Consider the following 17,606-nt stretch of genomic DNA (forward strand, 5'->3'; position numbering starts at 1 on the left):
TCTTCCCCAAAGTCACATTGCAAGCAAGTAGGAAGAACTGGCCTTTGAAATGACTTCCAGTCCCCTGCTGGGTCCTCTGCCCCACATTAGAGAAGGAATCCACTCAGATTGGTCCTTCGTTCTCCCAAGGCACCTATGCCACCGGCAGCTATCTCCCATCTTCCTCGTATAATAAGGAACTTGAAACTTGCAGCCTAAGTGGGCACCCAGTCTGCAGAATCCATCCCTTTGGCAGCCAGAGCAGATCCCATGTTAGATGGCGGCACTTAGTGGCCAAGCGTGGTAGTGCATCCTGGGTTCATAGATTGTCAATAGTCAAAGATTCACTCTATGTCAGTAGTTAGTGAGCACCTACCTACCTACTGTGTGCAGAGCCTGGGGCTCCCCGAGATGAATGAGGTAAAGCCCCTGCCCTCAGGGAACCCAGAGTCCTTAGAGAAGACAAGTCTATATCAGAACAATAAGTAGGAGAGGAGACAATGGACCTGCAACCTCTGGCGAGGGTAGCTGGGAAGTCACCCCAGCAGAGGCAGCCCTTGTGCTGGGTCTTGAACAATGAGTAGGGAACTGCTAGGCAGAGGAGGAAAGGGTATTTCTGATGGGGTAGCAGCACTTGCAAAGCCTCAGAGCATCCAGGGAAGGTAGGGCTGTGAAATAAAATCAAAGTTACATTTGAATTTTTTTAAATAAGTTTTAGTATAAGTATATATCAAAGATTGCATGGGCCCTGGCTCATGTGGCTCAATGGATTGAGCTCCAGCCTGCGAACCAGAGGGTGACTGGTTGGATTCCCGGTCAGGGCATAGGCCTGGGTTGCGGGCCAGGTCCCCAGTTAGCGGCGCACAAGAGGCAACCACACATTGATGTTTCTCTCCCTCTCTCCCTCTCTTTAAAAATAAATAAATAAAATAATAACACTGTAGTTACCTAATTGCTGTCTGTAATAACATTGCTCCTGTTGAACTTCATTGTTTTAGGAGAGCGTTCAAGGCCTTGTGCATCCCTGACATGCACATGATTGGCACGTCCAATCAGGTGTGTGTTTTTCTGCTGAAAGGTTCATAGCTTTCCATTAGCTTCTCAGTGGGGTCCCAGATCATCAAAGGGTTACGATCTCCCCACTGTTCACTCTTCTGAACTGGGCTCTCCGAGACCAGGGCCTGTGTTTAACCTCTGTGGGTCCCCAGTGCCCAGCCCAGGGCCAAGTGCAAAGAGGGTGTTTGGAGAAGGGTTAGCTGGGCAGCTGACAGATGCCTGAATGAGCATCAACTGGGCTGGTAATCATTTGCCTCCCATTCAACCACATCTCTGCCCCCACTGCAGCAGCTGGCTCTTTGTCCTATCCCAGGCTCCTCAGGTCACCCCGGCAGTGCACAGGTCAGAGCTGGCATTCTGCATCTCCCAAGGGAGGGAACAGTAGGTCCTGGGTACCTAAATACTTGAACATTAGAGGTGGCTCCTGCCTGGTTTCAAGTCCTAAAGCAGCTCAACTGACCTTGAGTCTAATTTTCACTTTCTGGGTCTTAATTCTTGCCTGACTCAAGTGTGCTAAGGCTGGATGGGGGTCCTCCCACTTAATCCATTCAGGCACAGGGCAGGGAGAGGGATGCAGAGGTGAACAATGTGGGCTTCCAGCAGTCAACAAGAACTCACAGTCTAGACCCTAGAGTCTGCCCATAGTGAGCACTTAGTGTATGTGTATTAGTCAGCTGTTGTTGAGATGATGCTGCACAACAAACGACCCCAAAAATCCAGTGACCTACAAGCGGCTGTTTTTCTTGCTCCTGGGTTTGTGTCTGTGGGTCAGCTGAGGTGGCCCTGTTTCATTCTAGGCATTAGGGCAAGGTCTTTTCCACGTGTTTCTCCTTCTGGAATGAGCTGTTACCCAGGTTAAGCCCCGCTCATGGCAAATGGCAAGATCACAGGAGGCCAAGGCAAAACAGCAAGGGCATGTAAAGCCCCCGCTTGCATCATCTCCTCTAGAATATTCCAGTGGCCAAAGCAAGACATGTGGACAAACTCGGCATCCATGAGGAGGAGAAATACACTCGGCCTTCTTTTGTGGGAAGCATTGCAAAATCACATGTAAAAGCTGCAGTTGTATGATTCTGTTACTGGGAGGGAGTTAAGAACTGGGAATCACAGATGTTTATCCGGTGGTCAGACCCACCCCAAGTGGCAGGAGTGGTCAGTGGACTCTGGGCCCACTGCGGACAGCAATCTCGCTAACCGTCCTCTCTGTTCCTCGGCAGGAGCTCAGTGAGTCCAACGCCACAGCCATAAAAAGCCCCACCAACACGGTCACTGTGCAGGGCCTCAAAGCCGGCGCCATCTATGTCTTCCAGGTGCGGGCACGCACCGTGGCAGGCTACGGGCGCTACAGCGGCAAGATGTACTTCCAGACCATGACGGAAGGTAAGAGGCTTCCAGAGCACAGGAGGAGGGCACTGATTCCACAGACAGAATGAACTCTGGGGCCGCCATTCCTCCAAAGTGCCTTTGTGCAAATTAGAAATGTGCCCCTGCTACTTAATGTCAACCCTCCTTCCCTCCTGGCTGGGAGCCTTCTTGCACTGTACGGACCGCACGGCCAAGTCTGTGGGCTGGGGAGGGCTATGATACTCCGTTACCATCACGTCAGCCAGGCCACTTCCTTTCCCACTACTCCTGGGAGCTCAGCCCTAACTGGCAGAGTCACCTGAGCAAATCACACTCATTCCTGGTTCAGATTTTTCTCAACCATAAAATGAAAGCATCATATTCAATCTGAGAGTACAAAACTATCTTATCTATACACCACTCCGATGACTTACAGTTGGATTGAGAAGAATTCTGAAGCCACATCTGAGTTCAGCAGGAAGAAGTGCCAGAATGGGCTAGTAACGTCTACTCTGGGAGGTTGCAGCCCATGTATTGTGTGTCTCCCAGTCTAGGATCACATGGTCTCTAAGTACCCTTACTACTCTAATAATCTTTGAGGAGCAACATAGTTCAAGAATGTGGGCTCTGATGCCTGATGGATGGAGATTACGGTGGAGATTCAGCCCTAACTGAGCAACTTACTGTACCTCTCTGAGCCTCATTTTTCTCATCTATAAATGGGAATGATAACAACTATCTCATTATCATCATCATCATCAAACTAGTATAAGGATGAAGATGAATGTATAGGACATAGCACAGGGTTGGTACTAGGTCTCAAAGATAGTAACACTCAACAAATAGTAGTTAAGATTATAGTTGTCCTTTCTGTGAGTGTGGGAGCCCTTCCACCCTTCAGCCAGGCTCCAGGACAGCTTTCCTTCTGACCAAGCTCCAGCATCCTTTCTTGGCATCAGCTTTAATGCCTGGGTGTGAGCCTTGGCTTTGGCCTGGTTGAAATTTCAGAGGCTCCTGGGCCTGTACCTTAGAATAATCCTCCCTTACTATGCCACCATCTCTTCCAGCAACAACTCTGTAAAATCCCCCTTCCTCACAGCCAGCGTTTCTCACCTCGCTAAGCCCTCTTGCATCCTGGATGAGTGTTAATGACATGAGTACTGGAGGACTGTCCCAGCATCCTTTCTTTATCAATTCAACAAATGTCTGCTGGTGCTAAGGACCCAGAACTGACCTTGTCCCTGACTTTGACAACCCCCTGTCTGGTCATGAACACAAATGAGAATAATAATAAAATGAAATACAATGGTGTTGGTGGCACTGGGAATGTACTGAGTGGTTTCCAAGAGCCAGGCCAATGCCGAGTGCATTTTACACATTATCTCACTTAAGCCCACAGCCGGGGGTCAGACCGACCTGGGTTCAAGTGCTGGCTTTGGCCACTTTCATGACCTCACTAAGTCTCAGTTTCCTCATCTGTAAAATGGGGTAACACAGGCAGTGCATCAATGGGCTGTTCTAAGAATCAAACAAGATACATCACATACTTAGCACAGTGACCAACCCTTAAAGCACTAAATAATAATAGTACTGAGTGCTTACTTCTGCCACATGTTATTCTAAGTGCTTTACACAACAGTCCTATAAAATGGGAAGTATGATTGTCTCCACTTTACAGATGAGAAATCTGAGCCACAGAGAAATCCGTCACTTTACCAGAGATCACACATGTAGTAAGTGGCACCCTCGGGACTCAAACCCAGGGAGTCTGGCCTCAGGGTCTGTGCTTATAGCTGCCTCTCTATATCAATGTTGAGATGGAGGTATTATGCTCATTTTATAGATGAGAAATTGAGGGTCAGAGCAGTTCATAGACTTGTCCAAGGTTACTTGTGAGCAAACGACAGCCAGCTCTCCAGCTGAGCAGGTGACAGGTACTCTGAGGAGCAGGAATAGAGCCTGGGATCCCCGGAGACCCCACAGGGTGAAGGAACGTTAGGATGCCCAGAGCCAGGTGTGACCACTGCTGTGTTTTCTCCCCAGCCGAGTACCAGACGAGCATCCAGGAGAAGCTGCCACTTATCATCGGCTCCTCGGCGGCCGCCCTGGTCTTCCTCATTGCCGTGGTTGTCATCGCCATCGTGTGCAACAGGTGGGTGGGTGTCCCCCAGCCCCTCCAGGCCTCCTGAACAGTGTCTGTGAATGAAGGAGGCGTTTCCATCCGGACAGGGACAGGGAGAGCCCCGGTCGGCCTGGGTACCCTCAAGTGGCCTCCCACCGCCTAAATGGCCACCATTAGCAGCCCATCCCTTTGGGTTAGGCACTGCTCTTGACAAGTCCACTATTCAAGGAGGCGGCACATTGAGACACTGATACTTCAGTATGAGGAACGTCTCAGAACAGTGGGCTAGAGCACGGCAGGACAGTGGAGGGGCAATGCAGGCCGCCCTGTTTTTGCAGCAGCTGAGGCCCCTTCGTGAGCAGGACCACAAGCAGAGTGTCAGTGGGAGGCTGTGGAGCTCAGCGGAGGCCCCCTGACTGAGGAGGCTGGAAAGGTGGAGAGGACACAGACAGGAGGAGCTGGGGGAAGGGCATACAAGTGGCTGGCACAGTGCGTGCAAAGGCGGAGGTGGGCTGGGCCCTTGACTGCTGCTGGGCGCATGCAGAGAGAGACTCTCTGCTTCCTTAAAGAGTTCCCCGCTTTAGAATAGACTGGGTCATAAGGTGAGATGGTCAGAGCTCCAGGATTTCTGGGGTCAGGGCCCATGGCCAGAGGAGATAACTTTACTCTGAAAGGGGCTTGACTGGAGAGGGGACACGGAAAATTGTGAGCCTGGACTTGAAGTGGGAGAGGTGGAAAGGGATGGGTTGGAGGAGGACGGGTGAGGCTGCTAGGTGAGGGGAAGGCAGGGAGGCCTCTGGCAGGGATGCGGTTTCAAGGGTCTGCCCACCCTCTCCCTATCACCTGCTGTGGCTCCCAACTCCCCGGGCACTTCCAGGTGGCTCCAGCCCTTTGCTCTTGTTCCAGAAGACGGGGGTTTGAGCGTGCTGACTCGGAGTACACGGACAAGCTGCAGCACTACACCAGCGGCCACAGTATGTATCCCCAGCAGGGCCGGCACCCCCGGGCCCTTCCCTGTCTGTTCCCTGGCAACGTCTCCAGCCTTCTTTCTTGATGCAGTCAGACTGAATGTCAAGCTGTTCCCTGAACGTGCCAAGCCCACTGTCACCTCTTGGCCTTTGCATGTGCTGTTCCCTCTACCTGACTGCTCTACCTTCTTCTCTTTACCTGAGTATCTCTTACTCTCCCTCAGGCCTCATCATGCACAAACCCCTCCGAGAAGGCTTTCTCAGCCCCCACCCAGCCGGGACTTAGGGCCCGCATCTGTGTTTGCACAGCGCCCCTCACCTGGCTGCACCGTCATGGCCGCTCCCTTGTCTGTCCAACATTATAAGAGGAACACTGGAGACCTGGGATCATGTCTGACACTCACCACAGCCTCCCAGACCCAGCACACTTCCCACGCATAGTAGTCACTAGACACGTGTTTCTAGAACAAGTACATGACCCAAATGAGATGAGGCTCTGGCCTGGGAGATAAGAGAGAAGGGAGGTTGGAGGCCCCGTATCATTCCTTCCTGGTAACTCGTCTGGTGACTACTCACTCCCACCCAGTGCCTCCCTTCCCCCGCTGTCCCATCCTACCTTAGGCCAGGGCTGAGAGCACATAGCACATGGTCCACACGTACCCAGAGCAATACCTCCCCCCAAGGGGCCCAGCAGAAAGAAAAGCAGAGTGTAGATTCCTCTCCATTTGACCAGCAATTGTGGCAGAACCAACAATCTGCATGGAGGGTGGGGATGGGGAGAAGGTGTGTCTAAGACCTCACTCAGTGAACAGGAATTCCAAGTAGGTCTAATATAGGTTCTCAAACTGTACTCAGTGGGGGACCTAGGGTTCCTCAGGTGGCCACTGGGTAAGGGCGCCCTCGGCATATCCATTCATCGTATTTGTTGTGCCCTGCTCTGTATGCCAGGCACTGTTATAGGTGCTGGGGACACACAACAAACCAAACAGCCCTACCCTCATGGAACTTATACCCTAGTGTAAGGGACAGAGAATTTTAAAAAGTACATGCAGTTGATGAGTCAAGCATATGGTATATTAGAAGATGAACGTGCTGCTGAAGAAAAGGCAAAGTAGAACAGGGTAACGAGTTGAGAGTGGTGGGGTCAGGGCTATGTAAGGAGCGGGAGTCAGCTATGTAGCAATACCTCAGCGAAGAGCATCCCAGGCAGAGGGAACAGCCAGTGCAAAGGCCCTGGGGCTGGAGTGTGTCTGGAAGGTTTCAGGAACAGCCAAGGGGCTAGGGTCACTGGAGCAGAGTGAGGAGGCAGGAGGAGGGAGTATGAGGGGCCACAATAGGCAGATTCTTCTCAATCATAGCAGGGCCTTGGGTTTTCATTCAGAGTGAAATGAGGAGCTTCTAGAAGGGTCTGAGCAAAAGGCTGTCGTGCTCTGAGATAGTTTTGATAGGACTTCTCTGGCTGCTGTGTAGAAAATGCCCTGAAGAGGCTGAGGTGTGCCAGGCAAGGACAGAAGCGGGGAGACCTGTGAGGTGGCCGTTAGTATAACCCAGGGAGGATATGACGGTGGCTAGACCAGGGTGGCAGCGTGGAGATGGTGGGAAGTGGCTGGATTCTGACCTATTTTGGAGGCAGAGCCTGTAACGTTGCTGCAGGATTGGATGTGGGTGTGTTAGAAAGGGCAGAGTCAAGGAATTCTAGATATTAAGCCTCTGGGTAAAACTCAGTTCGAAGTTAAATTCTTGGGCTTAACAATCACTGTAGACATAAATATAAAAATAACTGAACCATTAAAATTTCCAGAAGACAATTTAGGTAACTATTTAAACTGATACGTGAATGGAAAAGGACTTTCTGAGTGGAAAAGCAAAGGAAGGATCCCGTGAAAAAGGCAGACAAATTTAACTACCCAGAAATAAAAATCACCTGTACATTAAAATAAAAGTCATAAATTACATCATGCCCTCCTATTCCCCAAGTAATAAAATCATGATCGTAGATGTGGCTAAACATATTGACTGTGTTCTATGTGCCAAGAATTATTTTAATGCTTTTCATGTATTGATTCATTTAATCCTTGTAACTTCCCACTGTGGGTGTGAGTAGACAGGCACTGAGAGGTCCTGCCCAGGGTGGGAGCTGGGCTGCAAACCCAGGGTGCGCACTCTGAGCCACCCTGTGCTGTCTACACCTGACAGAGCTAGAATTAGGTAGGTTCGCACATGCTGTCACCTGGAGCCATTTGAGAGCATCACTATCGAGTCAGTAACAAGAAAAAAGGGGACAGCAGGGACTTATTTTAAAAATAGAACCCAGAATTTGTTCATGGAGCAACATATTCTAAAGCTCAAGCTCACTTCCTGCGTCTGAGCAGGGCTGTTTTTTTTTTCAAAGCACTGGAACAGAAAGGGGTGGTGGGGGCTCTGGGCATGTGTCTGGAAACCTTGATAAAGTGCGCGCACACACACACACACACACACACACACACCAGGCCATAGGAGTGGGTGTGGGGACAGGGCTGCGGGAGCCTGAGGAGAAAGCACAGGTCTCCATTAGAGGGATCCAGGCAGGCTTCACGGAGGAGGTGGCATTTGATCTGGACATAAAGGTGAAGGGAAGGGTGTTCCAGGTGGAGGAAACCACCTGAACAAAAGCATGGAGGTGGGAAAGTGTGAGGTGTGTGCTGGCATGTAGAGGACCAAGAGCTGTCAGTGGGGTCATCACTGAGAGCTTGGAATGCTGAGTAAAGACACTTGCCTCTGTCCTGAAACACTAGAGCCCTTCTGGTCAGCACGCCTGGCCAAGGTCTGACGACAGCATTTGATGGGTTGGCAGCCCCCAAGTAGTCTTTGAGCTCCTACCTGTGCTCCTCCTTAGCTGCCTGAGCTGCCCCAACAGAAAGGGCTTCCCCCAGTTCTATTAGGAAGGAAGCTAAAAGGCAGTCCCCGAGTCCCACAGGCTGGTCATCTCCAGAGAGCTTGTGTCCCTGCTCTGAAGGGGGCTGGCCTGGGGAAGGAAGAGTTATGGCTGAATACTCCAGGAGGGTGATCCCTGGACCAGATCTGGTTGGATTTCATCCAGGAGGCAGTGAGCATGGTGATTAAGAGTACAAGCCTTTGGCTCAAGTCTGACAGACCTGGGCTCAAATCCTGACTGTGCCACTTGCTAGCTGTGCACCCTTGAGCAGATGACTTGCCTCTCTGGGCTGTAGATTCCTCATGTGTGAAATGAGAATAATGATCCCTTCCTCCCAGAGCTGTCGGGCAGAGGAGATGAGATAATGCATATCAAGAGCCTGGCACAGTGTCGGGCACAGACAAAGAGCTCAGTAAGTGGCAGCTGCTATTCTTCTACCTCTGTCATCTGGAGTCTGCTCAGTGCTAGACATTGAGTGTCTATTTTGTGCTCAGCTTTGTGCAGTGCGCCAGGGGATGGGGGCATGGGGAAAGAACCGGTGCCCCTCTTCCTCCCAGACCCCCACAGTCTAGGGTGGTGGTTCTTAACCTCTTTGGGGGTGGGGATGGGGAGTCTTAGGCTCCTCTGAGACTGCCAAAAGTTTTGGATCCTATGGCCACAGAAATAAAAGTTGGCATGTGTGTGTATATAAAATGGCAAGATAGGAAAATCCAGAAAAAATCTATACTTAGGGATAGCTTTTGGAGAACTTTGACTCTCAACAATATTTATTTCCAAAATGTTCAGGCTCTAGGGAACATTCATTACTTTTCTAATTCAAAAAGGGAATAAAAATAAATGCATTCCACTTTAAGGGGTTACCAGACTCTAACACCTGTCCTGTCCCACAACCCACCATGGGACTGCCAGTGGATCACAGACTCAGATTAAGAAACCCTGACCTAAAAGGGCTAGACAGACAAATAATCCAGAATAAAGCTCGTGTGTGTAAGGGCAGCAGTTGGCAAACGTCTCCATAAAGGGCCAGATAGTAAATACTTTAGGCTTTTGAGCCATATGGTCTCTGTTTTAACTACTCAATTCAGTCACTGGAGCATGAAAGCAGCCAAAGGAACGTGAGTGACTGTGTTCCAATAAAACTTTATTTATAAAACCTTACTGCACAACAGACAATGGGCCAGTTTGTCAACCCCTCTTTAGAGGTTCCACCTCCTAGATTCCTGGAATGACAAACAGAGGCTGAGAGTGGTCAACTAACATGTCCAAGGTCACACAGCTGAGCAGGGTTGATGGCCCCACTCACCAACCAGCCAAGCCTTACTGTGGCCCAGGGACTCCAGCTCCCAACTCCTAGAGCTGCAGCCAAAAAGTCACAAGTTCCAGAGCAGTGGGAGTAGGTGGGCAGGGAGCTGGGGAAGCGGGAGGGAGGCCTGCGCTGGGAGAGAGGGCCAGATGGTCTGGGCGGCAGAAGACCAGTCATCTGGGAGGGGCAACGAGGGATGGATCATCGTTCCCTTCTTTCAATGCTTTTGTGGACTCAGTGCTGGGGTCAGAATTGGGTCTCTGATATCCAAGTCACCTCCTTCCTTCCCCTGCATCAAACAATAAAAATTCACACCAGATCAGGAAGTAATATATCCATGTCCTGACTCATGCTGATTAACAGGGAAGTTGAGATCCAGAAAGGCTCAAGACTTGGCTAGTGGGGGACCCCAGAGGTGGCCCCAGGAGCCACAGGTACTCAGACACTGGTGAGGCAGCCCTCCAGGCTCTGGGGCTGCCTGGGAGGGCTGAGGCAGCTGAAGTCTCCTGAGGGGAGAGGAGGCTTAAGTTAGGCCTTGAACTATAGGGAGACCTTCTTAACAGAAGCCCAAGAACATGGTCTATTGCCTCCTCTTTCTGTACTTTTGTTACAGTTCTCTCCCTTCCTTCTTGACTTCCTCTTCCTTTACTTTGAATCCCTGATTCTCTATCACAAGAGTGACAAACCTATCCATCCTTTTTTTCCCTTTTATCCCCACACCCATAACAGACATTGCTCATCGGTCCTGAGAGTCTTTTAGCAGCTCCAGGAATTCATTACTAGCCAGTTAGACTTGGAACAAGAACTAGAACCTATTTGCTCTCCCTGCTGAGCAATCTGTTCCCCTCGCCCGTCTGCTCAGTGCCCTTCTGCTCACTGAGGTCCAGAGAGGTCACATGACTTGCAGGAGGTTGCCCAGTTCATAGCGGGGGTCACATGGGAGTATGTTTCCCTCCGTGAATGGACTGGCTATCGCCTTTCCATTTGTCCGCATCTTGAGTCTGTGCAAGTGACCAAGCCTGGTCTTATCCCCCAGTGACCCCAGGCATGAAGATCTACATCGACCCTTTCACTTACGAGGACCCCAATGACGCAGTGCGGGAGTTTGCCAAGGAAATTGACATCTCCTGTGTCAAAATTGAGCAGGTGATTGGAGCAGGTAGGTGGCTGGTGCCCTCCCAGGTACTATGGCCTCAGCCATGAGTGGAGTGACCACCCCGATGTGTACTCCTGGGACAGAGGGTAGGATGTGGGGCAGGAGCCTCAGAGAACACTCCAGGGCCCAAGGTGGAAAAGTACCCCATCAACAGATAGGGAAACTGAAGCACGGGACTTGGGAGGAGCTTGCACATCACATCACAGATTGAACTAGGTCTGGAACCAGTTCTCCGGACTCAGTCCAGTGCTTTGTCCTTCTCACCATTCAGCCCATGTCCCTCCCTCCATCTCCCCAGGTTCCCCTACATCCTCACCCCACGCCTGTCCAAATACCATGGGACAGCCATGAAGAGTTTTACTCTTACTCTCAAAGATGGCTGGGACTTCCTTGGGACCCTATATTCCACAAATGGGTTCTGTGTCCAAGATGATGAGTTGGCCATTGAGGAGGCTACAGAAGTAGAGGTTACAGGGAACAGGGGGATGACCCTTCCACCTTGCAAGTGACATCTTGCCTCTCGGTGTGTCTGTCCAGGGGAGTTTGGTGAAGTATGCAGCGGCCACCTGAAACTGCCAGGCAAGAGAGAGATCTTTGTAGCCATCAAGACGCTCAAGTCGGGCTATACTGAGAAGCAGCGCCGGGACTTCCTGAGCGAGGCCTCCATCATGGGCCAGTTCGACCACCCCAACGTCATTCACCTGGAGGGTGTTGTCACCAAGAGCACACCTGTGATGATCATCACTGAGTTCATGGAAAACGGCTCCCTGGACTCCTTCCTCCGGGTAAGGGAAGCCAAGAGGGTCAGGGACCATGAGTTGGACAGAAAGAGGAGTAGTGGGCATAGCTTCCTACTGTCAGAACCTGAAAGGGTTTTGGAAAACATCTAGATCAGGAACGGCTTGCATGTTGCCACTTCCCAGTCCCTTAGCCACAGCAGGCATCACTAATCAATCCCAGAAGTCTTCCCAAACACACCCGAGGCAAATCTCAGAATCCTTTTCAATCCAGGAAACTACGACCAATTGATCAGAGTTGGCACACAACCTGAAATCTGTTGCCATCCATGCCCTTAGACAGCCTTCTCATGCACAAGAGAAAACTGAGGCTTAGAAAGGTAGAGTTTGCCCAGGGTCGTCCAGAGGGTCAAGGGGAAAGCCAGGTCTCTTGACCCCTAGTCCAGAGTTATCATGGGATTTTGGACTCCCCCAAAGGACTATAGGCCAGAGGGAGGAGTTCAGAGCACAAGGCCAACAGAGGAACATTTCAGGGCCCCTAGGAGGCCACAGTCAACCAGACAGACAGCCATTGGACGCATGCCATTGGACTAGATGCCATTTAGCAAACATTTTTTAAGCACCTAGTATGTGCCAGACCCTTCCCCTGCACCCTCTTGTTGAACGCAGACAGCCCTGGCAGGGGGGTGTAACTTATACCCGTTTAACACACAGATGAGGAAACAGACTCAGAGGGATTAGGTCACTTGCCCCAGGTTGCATAGCCAGCAAGGGGCAGAGCCAGATTCAGACCAGCTGTGTCTGCTGCACGGTCTCCGTTCTCTCCACCACCCCGAAACTGAGGCTCCACATGGAGCCCAGGCCGGGGTGGCAGGGTCCTGGTTTCCCGTTGTGAAGAAGATCCAGAGTCTGATTCATACCCTTCCATTTACTCTTCATGTTCTCCCCTTCTCCCAAAGCAAAACGATGGGCAGTTCACCGTCATCCAGCTGGTGGGCATGCTGCGGGGCATCGCGGCCGGCATGAAGTACCTGGCCGACATGAACTATGTGCACCGCGACCTGGCTGCCCGCAACATCCTCGTCAACAGCAACCTGGTCTGCAAGGTGTCTGACTTTGGCCTCTCGCGCTTCCTGGAGGATGATACCTCAGACCCCACCTACACCAGTGCCCTGGTAAGATGGAGGCAGAACACACTGGAGACAGTGTCAGGAAAGAGGGCATACACATCTCTCTCTCCCTCAGTGTGTCTCCATTGACACCTGCTCATGCCAACACCATGCTGGGCCCCAGCGATACAGACATAAACATGGTTCCTGCCCTCTTGAAGCTCACAGGCTGGTGGGGACACATGCACAGAGCAACATGGAGTGACAAGGCTATATGAGCCAGGACACCAGCTTTGGGAGGTGGAGAAAGGCTTGTTAGTGGGGGTGATACCTGAGCTGAAAGCTGAAGGGCCAGTAAAAGTTTGTCAGGTACCACTCTCTTGTGGCAGGGTCACATACAGGCTGTGAGGGGAATGGTGGCGAGCAAGAATACTGGAGAGAAGGCAGGGCCAGATCTTGGAGATTCTGAACGGCCATGCTCGTGACTCTCCTGAAAGAAATTAGTTGTTGAAGAGTTTTAAACAGGAAGGAATAGGACACAGTCCCTGCCCTCAAAGAGCTCGGAGATGGTACAGTCAGAGCCAGGCAAGGAGCAGATGATCTGAATACTGTTCTGTATGAGACGTGCCTCTTTGATTGAGAGAGATAGGGTCCAGTTGTAGGATTAAACAGAGTGAGCAACTCTTTGGGACTTAAGACTTTCAGAGGGACTTCAAGGGTGTTTCCAAATGTCAGAGTGGGATAAGGCACTTCGTGCAGAGGAACAGCATGTGCAAATGCCCAGAGGTCTGAAAGAGTATGGTGTGTTTGGGGAACAATAAGATGCTTCATGTGACTGGTGCAGCACAGGGCATATAGTGGGGCGTATCGAGAGCTGAGGCCGGACCAGTCAGCCTCCCACGCATCAACCCTCCTCATTCTGTTGCACAGGGTGGGAAGATCCCCATCCGCTGGACGGCCCCAGAAGCCATCCAGTACCGGAAGTTCACCTCGGCCAGTGATGTGTGGAGCTATGGTATCGTCATGTGGGAGGTGATGTCCTACGGGGAGCGGCCCTACTGGGACATGACCAACCAGGATGTGAGTCTCTTGAGAGAGAACCTCTCTCACCAGCCAATTGCGGAGGGAATTCCAGCATCCCTGGCCTTTTGCTGATCTCCCAGAGAGTGGGATCAAAGAGCTCTGAGATCTTGGGTGAGGGCAGTGCCCAGCCCAATAATGGCTGATTCAGATGTCTGTACAGGACCCTGGACTCTCCAGGGAGACAGGAGTAGGAAAGGTCCACCATCTACAAATCGGCAAATCTCTAGGATGTAGTCACCTTGTGGCCAGCCCTGAATGAGACTATGTCTGCCATTCAGGTGTTTAATTTGGGGACAATATGATTATTCCAGAAACCAGATGAAGTTATCAGCTACTGTTATGATCAGGTGCTAAACTAGAGAAAGCAGATGTAAAGGCAAGAGCAGTGTGGGTAAGACGAGCAGGAAGTCTTCAAGGGATGGGGGCACTCACACAGTCATGGGACCTGCAGACATGAGGGATTCCAGTGGAAAGAACAGCCTGTGCAGAGGCCCAGAGGTGGGACGAGGAGGGGCTGTGTTGGGGAGCAGTGAAGAGAAGAGCTGTTTGGAAGGTTGATGAGGTTCAATAATAGGGTGTTTGAAAGTCAACTCAAAGAATTCCAATTTGCAACAATGCAGAACAAGGGTGACCTGAAGCTGCTTCTTGAGCAGTGGGGGGTGACCCCTGCCCCTGTCAAGCTGGGAAGATGAGTCTGGCCCTGATGGCAGGACAGACTGGAGAGAGGGCTTTGAGCTCCTTTCCGTGACGGGAGCCAGGTGGGGGAGGTGGGAAGGAAACACAGGCTGTGCTGTGAGGCCCCACAAGGAAGGTGTCTCACCTGGAGCTGTAAATGGCACTGAAATCAAGAGTGGTCACTCTGCGGTCAAGGGCCAGAAGGAGGAGTCCTCAGGGCCATCCAAGCCAGGAGGGGACTCAGATGGTAGGGAGGGTGGATCCTGAGGCAGAGGCTATTTCAGGACTCTGTACTTCTCATGTCCCAAGATTGGGGCCGAGGGAGGCAAGCGCCCATCTGCCAGGTCAGATGAGGGTAGACCTGGTGGGAATCCAGGTGACGTCCCTCCCTGAGGCTTCCTGGGAGAGGTGGAGGGCAACCAGAGGGGTGTTCTGAAAATCACTGGGGGCAAGACAGGCCAGGCCAGGGGCAGATGCTCTCACCCACCCACCCAGCCCCACCCAGTCCCACTCAGCCCCTGTGTTGTCCCCAGGTAATCAATGCCATAGAGCAGGACTATCGGCTGCCACCACCCATGGACTGCCCAAGCGCCCTGCACCAGCTCATGCTGGACTGCTGGCAGAAGGACCGCAACCACCGGCCCAAGTTCGGTCAGATCGTCAACACGCTGGACAAGATGATCCGCAACCCCAACAGCCTCAAAGCCATGGCGCCCCTCTCCTCCGGGTATGGCCCGGCCCTGCCTTGGCCCTGCACCCTCTCTGCATGGCTCTGCCCCAGCTGGCCCTTACCCTCTCCAAATAACCTCCCACCCCAGCTCCTCCTGCTTCAGGCAGATGCTCTGCCTAAACAGGGACGGGCAAAGGTAGTTTGTTGGGGTGCGGAGGGATGCAGAGTGCATGCTGGGTGGTAGAGGAAGTACTTTTAAAGCATGGTCAGATAGGATAACATTGAAGAAAAATTAGCAGAATCTTGGTTGGTGAATAGATGTGTTCATCACTCAGTTTTCTCCCTAACTACCCTCATACTGAAACCTGTGCTCTCTAACTTGCATTTGCATCTTCCTTGACACAGACATACACACACACACACACACACACACACACACACACACACAAGAACATTGACCTACACACATGCATGCACACAGGAACATAGTTCTAATCATATGCATGAACATGGACACAAATGCTCATCCTTATGTTCATACACACACAATCTCATACATGGATACACACCCAATTCTCAAACTCACACCATAGGCACATGAGCGCACACACATTCAGCAGTACATACCACACACACATGTGCCCCCACAGCAGGCTCCATCAGGCCTGTAGCCACCACTGCCTTGCTTGGATGCTGTCACAGGCCCCACTCATGACCCTGCACTTTCCGGGACCCTTAGTCACACAGGGATTCTGAGGAGCAGGTATCCTCAGGGTCCAGGGCTGGCAGTGTCCAGAGACTTTTTGGACCCAAGTCCTTCACATGCCAAGTTTTTGTGGCCAACAGATCTTCGTGTCTGCCTCTACGTGTTGCTTCTCACCTGGACCCTGAGTCAGTAGCTCCTGACTCTCCAGATATAAATACTGGAGCTTTTAGCCTAATGAAGGTCATTTCACTCAGACCCAGCCAGGACGTCGCTCCCATTAGTGAACCAGCCTTGTCTGGACTTTGGAGGTGCATCCACACGAGATCGGCATCCTACAGAAAAGCCAGGGTGGACAGGGCTGAAGAGTGGCACTGGGGGGAGGAGACAGGGAGTCATCAGCAATAGTCCAGCTGAGCTCCCTCCTGCTGAAATTAGAAGTATGAGGAAGGGTATCCTGCCTCACACATGGGCCAGCCTCTCAGCAGTCCCCACAGAGACTTCCCCAGACATTCCAGGTAGCCCCTACTTTCTCATACACATGGATGTGTGCACATTTGCACAGGTTCAAACTCACACCTACCCACACAGAAACACATCCATACACACTCACTGCGTTCACACGTGCAGGTATGCCTGCAGCCCACCCTTATCTTCACCCCCATGCCAGCACGTGCCCAGACCAACCATCTCTGTTGCCACCCCTAGAATCAATCTGCCGCTGCTGGACCGCACGGTCCCCGACTACACCAGCTTTAACACAGTGGACGAGTGGCTGGAGGCCATCAAGATGGGGCAGTACAAGGAGAGCTTTGCCAGCGCCGGCTTCACCTCCTTCGATGTGGTGTCACAGATGATGATGGAGTAAGTGCCCGGCTGCCTCCACCCACCCTACCAAGCGGGGGCTCTGGAGACCGGAAAGTAGGCCATGTGCCAGCAGGAACATGGGGACCAACGGGTGAGATGGCCGACTTTGGAGCCAGTTCCAATCAGCGCCCAGGTCTGCTTTCCACCTACTGGCTATGTGACCTTGGGCACATCACAGAACCTCCCTCTGCCCTGAATTTTCCTCCTGTAGACCGGGGTTGTAGGAAAATCAAAGGAGATAGAAAGTGAATGGGAACCTAGTAAATGCAGGTTCCCTTCCACTTCCCCTTCCCCAAAGCAGAGGAGACAGGCGCATCTAGGTGTCCTGGCTCCTAGCCATGTGCTCCTTCCACCTCAGGTAGTCCCTCACTTCAGCTCCGGATGCCCACCCCCCTCCCCCAAACCCTCACGGCTCCCCTTGCTCTCTTTAGCAGGAAACCCCAGGAGAAGCCCAACCTGCTCTCTACCTGGCCCAAAGTCCCCTCCACCCCCACATTTCTCTAACACACGTGCTTCTCTCCCAAAGGGACATTCTCCGGGTTGGGGTCACCTTGGCTGGCCACCAGAAAAAAATCCTGAACAGTATCCAGGTGATGCGGGCACAGATGAACCAGATCCAGTCTGTGGAGGTTTGACGTTCAGCAACCTTGGCTCACCTCTTCCTCCAGGCCCCGCCCCCTCCACCCACACGCTGGCCCTCCTGGTTCTCTGTCCACTGACGGGTCAGCCACCTGCCAGGAGGCCACTGCAATAGGAAGAACCAAGCAGCATGCCAGCCACCAGATGTCACCAAGAACACGTGCAACTCAGATGATGGAAAAAATGGGAATGGGGGCAAAAGAATATAGATCCTGGGAGGGGGCGGGAAATACAAGGAATATTTTTTAAAGAGGATTCTCATAAGGAAAGCGATCATCATT

At 51.9% G+C, this 17,606-nt stretch overlaps 1 protein-coding gene across 3 annotated transcripts in view; it reads left to right on the forward strand.

The window, feature by feature from the left end:
* The window catches only part of EPHB2 (EPH receptor B2), a 164,051-nt gene extending 146,659 nt beyond the window's left edge, over positions 1-17,392 (forward strand). Inside the window, exons 7-16 of one of the 3 annotated variants that reach the window (XM_090268759.1) lie at positions 2,253-2,415; positions 4,423-4,531; positions 5,408-5,475; positions 10,723-10,845; positions 11,380-11,627; positions 12,539-12,754; positions 13,619-13,768; positions 14,980-15,173; positions 16,528-16,683; positions 17,213-17,392. In XM_090268759.1, coding sequence (XP_090124885.1) covers positions 2,253-2,415; positions 4,423-4,531; positions 5,408-5,475; positions 10,723-10,845; positions 11,380-11,627; positions 12,539-12,754; positions 13,619-13,768; positions 14,980-15,173; positions 16,528-16,683; positions 17,213-17,321 — 1,536 coding nt within the window. In that variant the 3' untranslated portion in view covers positions 17,322-17,392. The remainder of the gene's footprint in view (positions 1-2,252; positions 2,416-4,422; positions 4,532-5,407; positions 5,476-10,722; positions 10,846-11,379; positions 11,628-12,538; positions 12,755-13,618; positions 13,769-14,979; positions 15,174-16,527; positions 16,684-17,212) is intronic. The other 2 variants (XM_090268760.1, XM_090268758.1) reach the window with 2 other exon arrangements.
* The last annotated feature ends 214 nt before the right edge of the window (positions 17,393-17,606 follow it).

Source organism: Furipterus horrens, unplaced genomic scaffold (assembly GCF_987537825.1).
Source record: "Furipterus horrens unplaced genomic scaffold, mFurHor1.1.pri manual_scaffold_3, whole genome shotgun sequence".
In the NCBI taxonomy this organism is placed as follows: domain Eukaryota; kingdom Metazoa; phylum Chordata; class Mammalia; order Chiroptera; family Furipteridae; genus Furipterus; species Furipterus horrens.